This window comes from Pyxicephalus adspersus, chromosome 2 (assembly GCF_032062135.1).
Source record: "Pyxicephalus adspersus chromosome 2, UCB_Pads_2.0, whole genome shotgun sequence".
In the NCBI taxonomy this organism is placed as follows: Eukaryota; Metazoa; Chordata; class Amphibia; order Anura; family Pyxicephalidae; genus Pyxicephalus; species Pyxicephalus adspersus.
In genome coordinates, this window is record NC_092859.1 from 96,539,026 (window position 1) to 96,554,807 (window position 15,782).

The 15,782-nt window shown below is 34.1% G+C and overlaps 1 protein-coding gene across 1 annotated transcript in view; it reads left to right on the top strand.

Moving 5' to 3' along the window:
• PTPRZ1 (protein tyrosine phosphatase receptor type Z1) overlaps positions 1-15,782 on the top strand; it is a 109,067-nt gene that overhangs the window by 40,900 nt on the left and 52,385 nt on the right. Inside the window, 6 exon segments of the mRNA XM_072399033.1 lie at positions 2,366-2,542; positions 5,357-5,508; positions 8,146-8,241; positions 11,448-11,511; positions 12,930-13,087; positions 13,656-13,671. Coding sequence (XP_072255134.1) covers positions 2,366-2,542; positions 5,357-5,508; positions 8,146-8,241; positions 11,448-11,511; positions 12,930-13,087; positions 13,656-13,671 — 663 coding nt within the window.

The following is a 15,782-nucleotide window of genomic DNA, read 5'->3' on the forward strand; positions in this document are numbered from 1 at the left end:
TGCAAATTATACAAAATTAAAAAATGAGAAAGAAGATAATAAAAACTGATTATTATTATTATTATTATTATTATTAAATATAAATAATAAATAAAATAATGTGTGGTCCTTTATTTTTCACAGAACAGTAATGTAAAAAATGAATGCACAATGCAGGACATGGCTGATTGATGCAGAGGTTAGAGTCCCCACAAATATTATGCCTCCTCTGGCTTGGCCTGTCCCTGCTGCTAAGTGAGCTGAAATACTCCATCTAAGCTTTGGTCCAAGTCATCCTCCAAAGCTAATTTGGCAAAAACAAAACTGTGGATGCAAACTTTGGAATATAATCAAATTGTATTCAACCCCATTTTAATTAAAGTGGTATCAGTAGAGAAATTTCCAGCCACTACATAAGCTCTTTGGAAATGCAATGGAGTGATGCTTATGCATGTTCTGTTTATTCTATTTTCAAATTTCAATTTAAAAAATTAATATTTATGTCAATATAACAATTAATGAATTTTCAAAATGTGGAATGTTTCTTGACAAGTACTGATTATACCTATTAAGCATTGAAACTAAATAATCACTATGGTACTGCATACTAACTCTATATGATCCCAAGTTTCCTTTTATTCTGCAGTTCTTCCATGTATGCTGCCACAAAATGTATGTTGTACCTGCCTAGGAAAGTAAAGGAAACCAGTATACCATTTAACCCATAGAATATTCAGGCTGTTCCAGTTATGTAGTACTATACATTTGATACATTGATTTAGTAATTTACACCTGTTTTTTTTAACCCGGGCTATATATAAAGATTTATTATTATATAGCTAATAATATAACATTATTATTACTTAAAAAACAGTAAAACAGTATAAATGACAAAAGAGAATTGGTAAAAGCACAGATTTAAAACCCTTAATAATAACAGCTTATTGGCCACAAAATGATATTCATTTATGAAGTGCCTAATAACATAAATTACAAAATGGATCAGTGGTAAATATAGTGATGTACAAAGCTATACCATTAAAATGACATTGATAAATATTTTTCTTCTTAGAGAAATAGCAGAAAAATATTTTACAAAATTGAACTTTTAGAAATATTTTATAATGTAAAAAAACAGATATTTCTCTTTGTTGTGCTCTAAAGTATTAGGCCACAGAATCAGGTTAATTAATTTGTATGAACAAATCTGGAATCTGCTTTAACTGTACCAATGTAAACTACCCATACCCAAGGGATGATCCAAATCCAGCCATATGTCTCCTCCCCCTCCCTTCTCTATTGACATGAACATGAATGAGCTGAGCAAAACAAAGCTGTTAATTAAGCACTCAGGTCTTATAGGTCCCGGAGGATGGCTGGATCATTCCAGTGTTATGCATTGGTATGTGTAGTAAAAGGATTGTTCACTTCCTATAGAGCCGTGGTTGTCAACCTTTTTAGCAAAGGTTCTCCATCCCCTCGGCTATGCACTCATCTATTGCATGTACTCATGTACTAAATGCATATTCTCAATGTAAATACACTAAAAAATTTTAACTGTTTTTATAATTACACAAATAATGCAGAAACAAATTATCTTTTAAAACTAAAAATTGTTGATGTTTTTCATTTTTTTTTTTTATTTTGAATGGATGGGGGGGGGGCATGTAAAAAGAACAGAACCCAGAAAACATTTGCCCTGTACTAACCACCCACAGTTCAACTGGCAAAACTAAGATCTACAATTAGCAAGACCAATGCAGAAATGTCTACTGTAAACTGTAGATTTTTTTATGTTGAGAGGTATTGGTGCCCTTAAAATTTATACAGATGGAATTTCATAGTATTACAGACACTAGACTTGATAGACACTAGACTTGATAGTGTCTTGAAGTTTAATCTAATATATGCATAGGTTATGAAAAGCAAAGGAAAGAAAAGAAAAGAAAAGAAAAGAGAAAGCTGTTTTTTTTCACAGCCACTTGATTGTATTAAATCAAAATAGAATAGATGGTACATATAGTTTAAGTATTACAAAGGTAAAACAGCTTGGTCACTCCTAATTAGAACTTCATGGGAGATATATCCATATATCTAAACAGAGAATCCCAAGTCTAAAAATCAAGAAAAATGCGTAGGTACAATGTCTCGTAGGCCAAAGCGTTTTGCCTACGTATATAATGCGTATATAATGTTCTTAGAAGTATATCCATCAATGTATAATTGGTATGCCAGGTATATATATATATATATATATATATATATATATATACATACAATATAATACATATAGTATCATTGGTCATAAAAGCTGAAAGTTAATACTTCTTGCACATATAAAAAATGCTAATGCTTTTATATTTTTTATATATTTTTTGTTTTACAGAAAGCTTTAACCAAACAAATTGGATGAAAAAATATCCAGCATGCAATGGTGCCAGACAATCGCCCATCAACATCGATGAGAATCTCACACAGCTAAACATGAATCTCAAGAAACTAACATTTCAAGGCTGGGAGCAAATGTCTAATCCTACTTTAATTCGCAATACAGGAAAAACAGGTAAGCGCGACCATTTCATGAAGATTACAGTTATTATCTCAGTAGAATGCGAAGTGAGTCTGTAGTTTTTAATTCATGTAATAAATGCATCATTTTTTTTTAGCTTGAGGCCATTAGAAGGATTGGTACCTGTAAGCTGGATAACCCAAAATTACCTAACAGTTCCATGATGGCAGTGTAATTGCAAACTTTATGATGTATTGGTGACTTTGAGTCTGCTAAATGTACTGATGAGCTTTAGGAAATTATCAGGTTGTAGCTCTTCTACTGAAACTGTATTATTTGTGTTTAGTGGCAGGAAAATATAAATTTTATCTCAGTTTAAACTCTCTATTTTAACATTAATTTAAAAAGAGTTTAACTAGTTTTTCTTTTGACAAAATTGAGGAAAATGGTGATTTGTGTACTGTTAACTGAAATACATTGTCAGTACATTAGTCTCCAGGAATCTTCGATAAGGAATTTTGGGTGAATCCAGGAACAGTTTTCACCACTGTTTAGATTCGATGACCTGTACAGTATTTGGAAAGCTGGATGGCAAATATTGGACAGAACAAATTATTAGGTTAAATGATTGCATTTAGCCAGTTCTTAGGATATGTGTAGTAAATCAGTGGAAAAATATGGCATTGGAGAGTAAAGCAAATAAGCTATGGAGGTCTCTATAAGAAGTTCCTGGAAATTTACAGGATTAGCAAGTTTTGTTGCAAATGCAACCAATTACCATTTAATAAATATAGTTACTGTTTAGAAAACCAACAATTAACAAAAAATAGTGATTAGTTATTGTTTTTGTATGAACTTGTGTATCATGCTGGGTAATGTTTTTTATGACAGGCAAATGATTTGGCAGTATATGTAAAGTGAATCCTAGATAATCAACCTGACATTTAACACTTTATAAATAAAACCTTTAGCTGTGCAATTTATTAGTGTAAGCTAGCAAAACTTTTTGTTGTACTTAAATACACATGGAAACAGAGTACACAAAGTTTCTTTTGAAAGATCAAATTTTTTTTGTGTGATGGCAAATAAACTATAGAAATAATTATTTGGGTCAGTTCACCAACAAGAGCTCATTGTTGACCAACGTGCACAGTAGAAGCAATTCATCTAATTTACTGGACATCAGTGAGCGGCTAGCTAGTGTACAATAGCAAGTGAATTACAATATCTGTCATATTTGCATTCTGTGTATTGATCATGTAAGGCATAACTGTCCAGTGTTTGAGCTGAAAATTATGATTTGTGTTTTATACTAAAAATAGCTTAAAAGGTAGTTTGATGTCTGTGGGCTTTTGAAAGCATGTGTCCATCACATAAAACTGCAATACTCTTGTTGTCAAAGTACTGTTGAGTTATTCATCTAGACCTCAAAGTGTCAGTCTCTTATCTATATATCTTTAAATGCTGTTATATGTCCCTCTTTAGTGGCTAAGCTCTGGCCATGGTTAATCAAAAGTTCTTTATTTTTCATCTGATGACAGTATTTTTCATTAATGTTTGTAAGCTTATACTCTGAAATTCCCAATAAACAAAAAAGAGCAGTATAATAATCAATGTGTCAATAACAGTAACACAAACTGACCTTAAAATCCCCTCCTGGGAATCTAGAAACTTGACAATTACCCAAAGACAATTCATTGCGTGTAAAAAAAAATGAATACAGAGGCATGTTTTGTTAAAGAGGAATTGTTTAGAATTTTGCTTTTTAAATTCCCCACAATGACATTGTAATGTCATAAAAGTAATTGAAAAATGTTTTGTGTCTTTTTACTGTCACGTCAAGGTGAATAAGTGACATTTTTGTATTTAAAAAAGAGCAATTATGTTTCTACAAGCTTTAGATTCACATGCAAACATGAAATGTCAGACTGTTGAGAAAGGATGGTCTACTACCAATATTATTATGAAAAATGCAATGGAAAGTACTATTTTGTAGTGTACTAATTTAGCTAGATGATACTAAAATTATGAGAATAGATATTATATTAATTAATATAAAATATTCAAGATTGTATTAACCAAAATACAGCTTATGGTAAGAGGATATCTAAAGGGCAATACATTTTTATTTGTTGCAAATTTTATTACCTGGGGGTCCAGCCAGTATCCTCACTTACTGTGTCATAATGATGCTGCCAAGCCACTGCCTTGCAATCAGCAGCAGGTTGTCAGCTATTAGATGGAAATGATTAAGAGGTGGTAAGATGAAACAAGATCAGTAAGATGAAACAATTTGAACATGATATGATCTCTTGCCACAACCACCACAAGACATCTTAACCTGGCCGTCTGCTACTCAGAATCCTTGTCAGTAGTAGAACCAGTAGGAAGTGAGCCCAGCTCTCTGGCATGGAGATCCATGTAGCTATACATCTTAAAACACTTTCATCTAAAAAACAAAAAGCAGACTCATGAGTGTTAGATTAACCTTGAAGGGGATGCAAAGTCAAATTGAGAAGGAAATTAAGCTCTTACAGTAACAAAGTGAAACCAGGACTAGGGGACCAAACATAGATGACTTTACTGGGCAATATTGCCAAACTTTTTTTACAGGGCTGCTTGAAATACTACTTATTTATGTATAAACCTAACCTTGGCTTTCAATATTTTGTCAAAACAAATCATTTTGCAATGGGGTAATTCTTGATTCTGAAAACCAAACAATCATTTCCCATACAAGATAGGAGGTATAGTACCTATACCTCTGTGAGAACACACTGAGAGTGTTTTCTTTATTTTTAATCCCTTTCATTTTCAATATTACATAATCAGATCTATACTATATATGTATATTTTTTTTTATTTCAGTGGAAATTAACTTGACTGGAGATTATTATCTTAGCGGTGGTGCCTTAGATACAGCATACAAAGCAAGCAGGATTCATTTTCACTGGGGAAAATGCAATGCTACTTCGGATGGTTCGGAGCACAGTTTAGAAGGACAGCGATTCCCTTTGGAGGTAATGCACTATATTTATATTCATTTATAATACTTGATAGTACTGTTTAGTTTGTGTGTGTACATTTATGTCTAAATTTATTGACTCTCTTTTTGACCCTACTAATCTTTCCACAAATTTCCAATCTGATAAAATGGATAGTGTACCCATAGTGAGTACCAACCAGTGTGGTGCCCATAGAAAACTAGTCTAGGTATGACTAGTGTATGACTAGGTATGTCTAGGTTTGTAAACTAAACTAAAGGTATATAGTAGAACAATCAGTCACTGACAAGTCTATGAAGCTGCCTAAACTGTATGCAAACCCTAACAGTAACTTTCCTTTTTTGATTTTTTTTTAAGAATGGTAAGTATATAATCGAAAGAATTTTTGGTAAATTTGTTTGAAATGTGACAAAAACTCTGAAGTTTACATCTTCTGTATCCTTCTATTTTAAGGAGTATAGGAAGCCCTCCCAGTTTTTACCCTGGACTACAGAATGATTAGTATAATATGTTATAGAGATTGGATAGTGGTAAAGTACAAGAAGTATAGCTAAATACACCCAGCAGGACTGAGAAGATGTCAATTGTGTGTTATCAGCACCAAACAGGATTTAAGAGTTGATTGTTTTCTAGCAGATCAGAGGTGAATATGTAGTTGCTTGCTCTTTAAGAGAAAATTTTAGGTCCATGTGTCTACAATGGCAGTGACTGATTCTTTACCAGAATGTTTGGTGAATGTCAGATTCACTGCTTTATAAATAGATCCAAAATAATTATATTTTTCTGCTACTGGTATCTACAGTTCAGCCTGTTATAGGCATTCAGTTTTATCCATCCTTGAGTTTTCCACCCTTTTTTTATAATTTCCTGTAACACTAGAAAATATAGAATGAAAATGGATAAAATAAAAAAACAGAAATAAACATTACCCCATTCTATCACATTTTCAGTGTTTTATTATGTAGTGGTGGTTGCATCTTGCCTTCCATTGTTTCCACTTACATGGTAAAATTAGGGAAAAAATAGAGTTAACAAAGTTATGACCATCAGGCCAGTAAGCTAGAATTTTAGCATATATTTTTTGGATAAATATTTATTAGTGAGGCTAACATTTGCTTACCAAAGCAAGCAACCTTGTTTTGGTAAAGTGCCAGTCATCACTTTCAACATTTCACATTTCACATTGATATAGGGGAGTTAGGTAAAGTTAGGTGATTAGTGACTAGGCAGGGCAATTGAAGTTTATCCAGAATTTTAGATTTGGGACATAAATGTGTTGTCTTTTATGTTGTATAAAGACTTGTAGTAAGTGCCTGGGGCTTCTGCACTATCGTGTGGACAATAGGTTTACATTTAGTAGAGGGGTGAAAGTAGAAGGCTATTGTTAATTTGCTTTGGGTATCCATCCTTCTGTTTGCTGGAAATTTCACAGTTTTGTTGCCATTGGAATATTAGTTCTGGTTTAGTCTCCTAAATCTCTTCTCATGATATAAGAGAAGTAGGATTCTAAGATTTTGGTGAAGGCAAGTCATTTCTTGAGAAGTGTTAAGAATTATTAAGGGCTTTGTTAGTGTTTCTAAAGAATTAATGTTTAGGAGTGTACCAAGTTGCTGCAATCTCTGTTTTTTCTCACATGCAATGTTTTTTTTAAGAGAAGCTTTAAGAGCTTCCAAAAGTAGCAAGAAATCATTTTTATATATCATCAGAGTTTTTATGAAATAATTTTAAGGTGGTCTAATATAGATCTGGCATTATGTGTGTGTCTTTTTTATTAAGTATTATTGTTGTGCCATTGGTAAGAAGGCTTCAGTGGAGATCCTTCTGTAACATAGGTATTTCATATAGTAAATCTTCCGTATGTAAAAAAAAACTGTAGCGATATTGAAGGTTTTTTTGACACATTCAATGAGTTCCAGTATCAGCAGTTGATAAAGCTAAAATCCCCACAAATTATTCAAGAACAATCAGGGATCATCCTATAATGCTGAATTATTGCCAATATTGGGTGCAATGGCCTTATTGGTATCACGTAATGGGTATAAAATGCCCAGTATGAATGTGACCATGGTACCATACCAGAGTTCATATTGGCTCTTTTATTAAGCATGTATGTGTCCCAATGCCAAACTTCACTTGCCATTTTATGGATAATGATAATGTTCTTATAATTTGTAAATTCCAGAAATGTTTTAAATGTGACTAGTCACTTCCTAATGGTGCTGTACATTGATCAGTTAAAACACTTTACAAATGAATACATATCTTGATTGCATTTCCTTTGAAGGGACAATGTAGGTGGCACTTAGTAAAAAGTTACATTCACTGGGTGTTGCTAATATGCACTCTGTGGCCAATTGTTTGTTTTGCAGTGTATAAGAAAAGACTCTGTGCTAATGCATGGTTAGCACACTACTTAGTAATACCTGTTCAGTGTATAAAAAGCCCTATTGATGCTGTGTGAACCACACAATAACATTATTAAAGGTCCTCAGCAGGTTCATGTTTCTTTGCGAATCATTTTAGTAAATAGGCTCCCTGCAGCTAAAAGTTTAATTTGGTTAGGTTTTTGAAAACTACTTTTGCCGTTAAGATTAAGCAATGTTTTATGTGACAGTTCACTGTTTAAATGTTATGTTTCAATCATGGTTGCAGATGCAAATCTTCTGCTTTAACAATAACCAATTTGACAACTTGGATGATGCAATAAAGGGAAATGGAAAATTGAAAGCTTTATCAGTTTTATTTACGGTAAGAAATTCATTTTTATTATTTTGGCTTGGGGTATGGGCTATTTATTTATTTATTTGTATTAATATAGCACCAACATATTAAGCAGTGCTATACAAAGTCTATAGTAATGTCACTAACTGTCCCTCAAAGGGGCTCACAATCTAATGTCCCTACCATAGTCTTATGTCATTACCACAGTCTAAAGGACAATTTTGAGGCAAAGTCAAATAACCTAACGTCATGTTTTGGAATGTTGGAGGAAACCAGACTGCCCAAAGGAAACCCACACAAATACAGAGAACATACAAATTCTTTGCAGTTAGATTTGAACCTGTGACCTAGCTCTGCAAAGGAGAGAGTGCTCACCACTGAGCCAAGCCGTCGGCTAAGCTACAAAGCTTTAATCTCATGCTTTTTTGGCATTAACCTAGGTAGCAACTGTCACACATGGCTTCATAAACCAGCACACTGGGAAAACATTTTTTTTATAATTAAATCTTTATTGAGGTAATTCTAGGTACAGAAATAAATCACATTTTCAAATAGCAAAATGTACACGGTATTAAACAAAGGATAACAACAAAAAACACAAGCAGGTATGAACAATACTTTGATATGTGGAGCACCTGGAACATCCCAGAAACCATTTTTCCTTGTATACAGTAACAAATAAAAAATGGGGGAAAGGGGGGGGGGGTTAAGGTAAGGGGAAAAGGGAAGGGGTGGGACAAGTACAGTAAAAACAGAAACATTTATAATACACAACAAATTGCAATTAGTACTTTCCTTGATATGAATGGAACCTTTAAGCATGTGGCTACTGGGAGGAGAGGGCAGTACAATTGGGAGTGGTACTGAACTGAATCCAGTAAAACCAGGTACGGGTAAATTTTTTGGAAGTTTCCGAGTCTGTGGACATCAGGTCTTCCAAACGATATATATCTGTAACTCTCCCCAACCATTGTCCAACCGATGGTGGTGTCTCACTCTTCCAACATGAAGGAATGCAGGCTTTAGCCACGTTCAAGAGGTGGTGTAGTAAAGAGAATTTAGATTGTTTCCTTGTCATGTTAGAAACGTGCAACAATGCCAGTTCCGGTCTACTCCTTAAATCTATAGACGTGAGGTGATAGGTACGTTTCACGACAGCTTCCCAGGAAAACATTTTTTTTAACAATGTGAAAAATTGGGGGTACAGTGTTTGCCAACACTATATAAAAAAAATATCTTGGGGTTCTTCTTTTATTTGATTGCAAAATGAGCAAACAGTGTGGCCAAATAGTGGGGAAAGAAAATAAAGTTATGGGGTGTATCAAGCAGTGAGTAACCACAAGCAGGAAAAGGAAGTTCCATATTTCAATATGTGAAATTTTCATTAAACCTCATTTAGAAAATTGTTTCTAGATCTGGAAACCTCAATTAAAATCAATTTTGATAAAACAGAGGGAGTCAAGAAATAGACAACAACAAATGTGTTGCAATGTCTTAGGAATTAAACAGATCAACAGAGACTTAAGAAACATAATTTCATGGATGTAATTGATATAAATAAAAACATTTAAATACTTCAGGGTTTGAATAAGGTTGAAAGTAGTGTATTTATTATAAAGCTGGGATCAAGGACAAAAAACTAATATTAGGAAGTATTTTTTTTTACAGGAACAACAGTTGATATTTGGCCATTCTGCAATGGTAGTGGGTAATGGTAGTGGGGTAATTATCAGTAAGAACATTTAAACATGCATGGGATAAATATGGGTCCATAGTCAAACACAACAGTAGCCGTAAATGTCCTCTAATTGCCTTGCTAGTGATACGAGTAATCCCTATATAGGTAAACCTCTAGGATATGCTTTAAGTACTGCATTCTGCATTCATGGGGCCTGAATTAATAAAGCTCTCCAAGGCTGGAGAGGATTGGATTCATCATTAGTGAAGCTGGGTGGTCCTGCAAACTTGAAATACATCTGCTCCATTCCAGGTTTGCTGGATCACACAGCTTCACTGGTGAAAGTGTATCCTCTCCAGCCTTGGCGAGCTCTAATGAATCAGGTCCATAGACATAGATGTAATATGATTCATGTATAGCAGTTGTTATATATATATATATATATATACATACATACAGTTATACATACAGTTGAGTATATACACACACACACTTCACTTATTCGCAGGTAAAAGAAAGTGAGTAGCATAGTGAAAGCTAGCAGCAACATGTCCAGCCCATCTTAATAAAAGTAAATCGGATTATTTCCTTCGGTAATAAATGCTGGTTAAGCTGTGACTAGCATCAGTGGAAGACCATTTTGATAGCTGAAATCACTTTCAGATTACATATAATAAGCCAAAAAGCTTCAGTATTTGTGAGAAGAAATTTTGTAGTGTTTCCATGACAATCATCCAGCAAGTAAAGACTGAATAACTGAAGTCAGTGTAATATGTGCTGCAATAATTAAGGCCTTTCTTCTTTACTATGTCCCAGAGAAACACTAGGATTTATTTATTGGTTCGCATTTCACAAACATTGTTTGTGTTACTTGACAGCAGTCATTCAAATTACACAAGCACAGGAAAATAGAAGATAATTAAGGCTTGTATCTGACAGGTTAGTGTGAATAGGCAACTAAAAAATCCCAAGAATAAATAAGGCTTAGCGTATGGTAAAATGTCCCTAAATCACATTTCATTGATTCTTTAAAAAAAAATGAATCAATTCTTTTAAATCAAATAAAACATAACTTTATGAGTTAGTAAATGTCCAATTTTGACTACTTGGTGGAATGTGGCACTCCAACATGCTCAAGTACATACATATGTATTTAACTATTTATTCTGATTTCTACTATAACCATTGAAGTTATAAGAATTTTTTCTATTAGTATCTGACTTAATTGCTATTTTGGTACTAAAACAATTAGTCTTCATATTTTAACTGCGTAACCCAATAATGTAGTGCAAATTTAGGATGTATGGCGCAGTAAGCCATTGCAATCTGTCCGATTTCCTTTTTTTTGTGGGCCTGATAAAGATTTTTTTTTAAAAAGCGTCCTACTTGTGATGCAGATTGGTTTAAATTGATTCTCGTGGCATGGGAACATGCCCCTCTTTTTACTTCACTCTACTCAATCATGGAGTTTTTTAAGGTATACAATTTGGTATAGCAATTTGTTAGGTATACGTTTTGCTGTTTCTTTTTATAAATAAATATTGTTGCACTGCAGGTTGGTGAAGAAAACAAGAATTATGAAGCAATTATTGATGGTGTTGACAGAGTTCATCGTTTTGGTGAGTCCACTGTATTTGACTAAACTATCTTTAAAATACAAGAAGCAAATGTTAGTTAATGCTAACAAATAAAGCAAGTATGCATCCCTTTAGTTATATATAGTCCCTGTTCATTACGAATTCAATGCCCTTTAGCTAATAGAAATGAGTTCTGAAGTATTATGGATTTAAGCCACAGACCACAAACCTAAAATAACACAAAGTGCACATACTTACATGTATCATCTTTTAAAAGCCAGTGTGTTTGTTAAATAAGTGAATTGGGCCTGTTTTAGATTGTTATGGTATGTTCAAGAACTAAAAAACATGTAGTCATTGATAGCCTAGGAAAAAAGAAATGGTTTTAGCCCAAGTTAACTAACGTCAAACTTTTTTTAAATGTGGATACAGTGATGTATGTTATTGCTCAGTAAGTGGAAGAAAAGTGTTTGAGGTTCTGGATCTCTTAATCTAGAAAATGTTCTCCCCAGGCAGCTCTCCCAGGAAGGATGGTTGAAAGTCAGCTTTTTGCTTGTTAAGGGAATGGTATACAAGAAGGAAAGTGCCGAAAGCAAAACACTTGTCCATTGACAGCTTTCTAAAAAGGGATTTGCCTTACTTTGAAGAGATTCTTTCTCATTTCCTGTTGTTTCTAAAGAAAGGGAAGTAAAGATGAGGGTTGAAAGTCTGCATTTTGCTTGAGAAAGGACTAGGTATACAAGAAAGCAAGTGCCAAAGCAAAACTTATTAATTCCACATTCACATTCTGTTTTCTATTCCATTAAAAGTCAGTGCATTTCAGGCTTTGAAGTGACCCCACCAGAGTTTGGTACTGTTGAACAAAATGTGTATTGTGCTGGGAAAACTGGAGGGATCCTTAGGGGTAGTTATATATAATCATTCCAGATACTGGTTAGTTAAATCCGGAAATTATACATTCTGCTTTTGGTGCTTACCTTCTTTTACACCTAGTAATGGTACAGGGTAGTTCTTCCTGTCCATGTCTCCAACAAATATATTTATTATCTCAGTTTAACCTGGTGACCATTGTCACTAGGACTGAAAGCAGGGAAAAATCAACAAACCTGTTTTCCACCGGAACAGGAAGAGAGAGACAGTTTCCAAAAGTAACACTTGTCCATGGACAGCTGTCTAAAGAGGGATTTGCCTTACTTTGAAGATATTCTTTCTTATTTTCTGTTGTTTCTAAATAAAAGGGCGTGAAGGTAAATCAGGTTTCCTCTGGATTTTCTTTTGCTTATCCAGGACAGGAAGTCTCCAGGAAAGGAATTCTTTCCAGCGGTACACAGACAACCCAAAAAATAACCTGGCAAGGGTTTTAACTCTTCCGTAGTTTTGGTTATACATAAACTTTAATACTACATTTTAATGTTTCTACATAGTTTGGCATAATTTAACCTACCTATAATTTTTCACAGGTAAAAAAGCTGAACTAGAACCATTTGTTTTGTTTGACCTCTTGCCAAGCTATACTGATAAATATTATACTTATAATGGATCGCTAACAATGCCTCCTTGCTCAGAGACTGTAGAATGGATTGTATTTAAAGACACGGTGACCATATCAGCAGCTCAGGTAAGAAAATAAATATTTTTGGTTTTACTTGCAACATTACTGATCCAAATGTCTCCAGCAAAAATCTGGTAGTGTGATGGCTAGTGATTTGAATCATTTTCAAGCCTCTCCAACAAAAAATCTTCCAAATGGACACTATCCTTTTTCAAAGTTCACAACACTTCCCATTTATAAAACTATTTTTCCACTTATTTAGTTTTAATTAACAAGTGAACATTAAATGCAATAGAAGACTTTTACTAAAAAGCTTTGGCAATTCTGTCTTTCTCAGGCTTCTCCTCCTGTTCTTTATACACTTTAAATGAAGACCCTGGCATTATTAAACCAAGGCTTGCCATGCTTTCATCCTTCCTGTTCTCTGTACAATTTGAGGCACATCTGCTTATCCATGTTTCTAGGTGTGCCACCATACACCCAGGAACCTGTTGCCCGCTAAATGACACTGTGATGCACATGAATGCACCACTTATACGCTTTACTTCTTTGACCACCCAGACTATTTAATGAGATCCTCCCAATAATCAGATTCTTTTCTCTACCAGAACTAACAAAAACCTTATAACCTTAGTTCCCCAAGCTTATGAGTAATTCCTATTTTTTCCACATATTTGCTTAATATACACTTCCTGTTATCTTCAGCTCAGAAACATGTTTTCCATCGAACCTTATCATAACGCATATGAATGTGCTAATCAGATCCCATCTTGATTACTACCAATTAACAGACCAGCACTTCTCTAATTCATACTGAACCCTGTTACTTGACTACGCCACCCTTCTGCTTGTTCTCTCTCTGCCAAGCTCCTAATTAGCTGCCATTTACACATAGGATGCGGTTCAGACTACTGACTCTAACCTATAACTTTCTCCATAATTTGCCTATTGCCTAGCTAGGCCCTTTGGGGATACGTAGAACCATCTCACAAGTCTCTGCTTCCTTCCTTTCTCACATTATATTGGCCTGGGAATGTGTAGATGTTCTGGATGACAATATGGGAGGGGGGATGACTTTGTTTTGGGAAGTAAATTTCAGCAATAAGCTAAGATTTGCAGGGTTTCATTTTGTTCAGTAAATCTGCATGTGATAGTGAATTGGTTAGGAATGGTTAATATTGTTTCTTACTTCTCTGCCTTTTATCCTTTTGTCCACTAAGAAAACTTTCAACTACATGGATATGTATTTTATGAAAATAACAGCCATGTAGGTCTATGTAATGGTATGCTTTCCTATATTTGCTATGTTTACTCATGTCTATTTGCTGCGGTCAGGTAAATTGTTACATCTCTTTCTTCCATTTTACATTACCAATGGCACTAGACAGGGTTGTCCCTTATGCACCCCCCCATCTTTCTTCTTCACTGTAAGGGTGCATCTCGACAATAATGGTGTAATGGTGATAAAATGGTCATAATAATAATCTTAATCATACTTTTCATAATGTAGTGACATAGGCAAATAATTTCATATTTACTTTAACTAATCCTTCTATTTGATTTCCAAATCCACTTTCTGAATTCCATACATGTGGTTTAATTTCAAGTATTTAAGTATAAACATTATGAAATACCCTTTAAAAGTTTCAAGTGAACCTATGAAATTGGACATTAGCTGTTGGTGTCATTACATGATCTGGGCAAAGTAAAATGATTACTTTGTCCAAACTGCTGTACTTTTTCTTTTTGAACTGTACTGATATAAGTACATCCTGTGTTCTTTTTTTCTGTACTCTTTATTTTCTTAAGGTTATTTGGTCCCATAAAGAGGCCTGTTATTTGATGTGTTGACAAGCAAGGCAGATTTTATATGAGATTAAATTGTAAGCATCTTCCGGAAACAGAGATTTTATTTTTGACTGGTTTTATGTAAATTGGTAAAAAAAAAAAAAATTAAAAGGTGTATATTAATAAAAGGAAAATAATCTATTACCTTCACATTTGAAGTGGTAACTTGCATTATATTTACTTGTATATGCTGCCCTCTAGTGTTTTAAAAATAGATTGCATTGACCTACATTCAGCTTACATAATGCTTCTCTATATTATTTATTAACTTTTAGTACAGTCATCAGAATAAATGAAAAATATATGATAAAATAAATTTAGCAGGGTCATCTTTTTTGCTTTAAAAAATGCATATTTTCATGTTTCTTGTTTGCTCCAGGTCTTTTTCCACAATTCAAAAGCATGCTGATAGGTTACAAAAATACGTATGTTGTGAGCTGCCTGCAGGGCAGTGGACTGGAATAACAGGCAGGGCGGTGGAGTGCAAACTTCAGGCATCTGCCTCTTCTTTATCAGCATGTGTCCCAAAACAAATAAAACAGCAAAAATAAACATTTTGCTCCTGGCTAACTCACTTGGTAGCCCTGTAAAATCTAAACAAAGAAAATACAAATCAAAGTCCATAAGTATAAATGGGACAACTCTGTCTCTGGGAACTTCCCTTAGAAACAGTCTTTGTGGAGTTCTTTCCTCTGCAGACTCCAGCTCCTGTACATACTGGATACAAAGCTCTCTGAACTCTAGGCCTTGTGAGCTCCCTGACCATCTCCAGGACCCTAAACTGGTTTTCCAACATCACTATTGAAAACTAGCTTACCTTTCCTGGAGCGTTTAACTCATGAAATGCCTGAATCTGAGTGCAATATTGACACCATCACACACCTTTACAAATAAGTATTGTGACACCATGGTA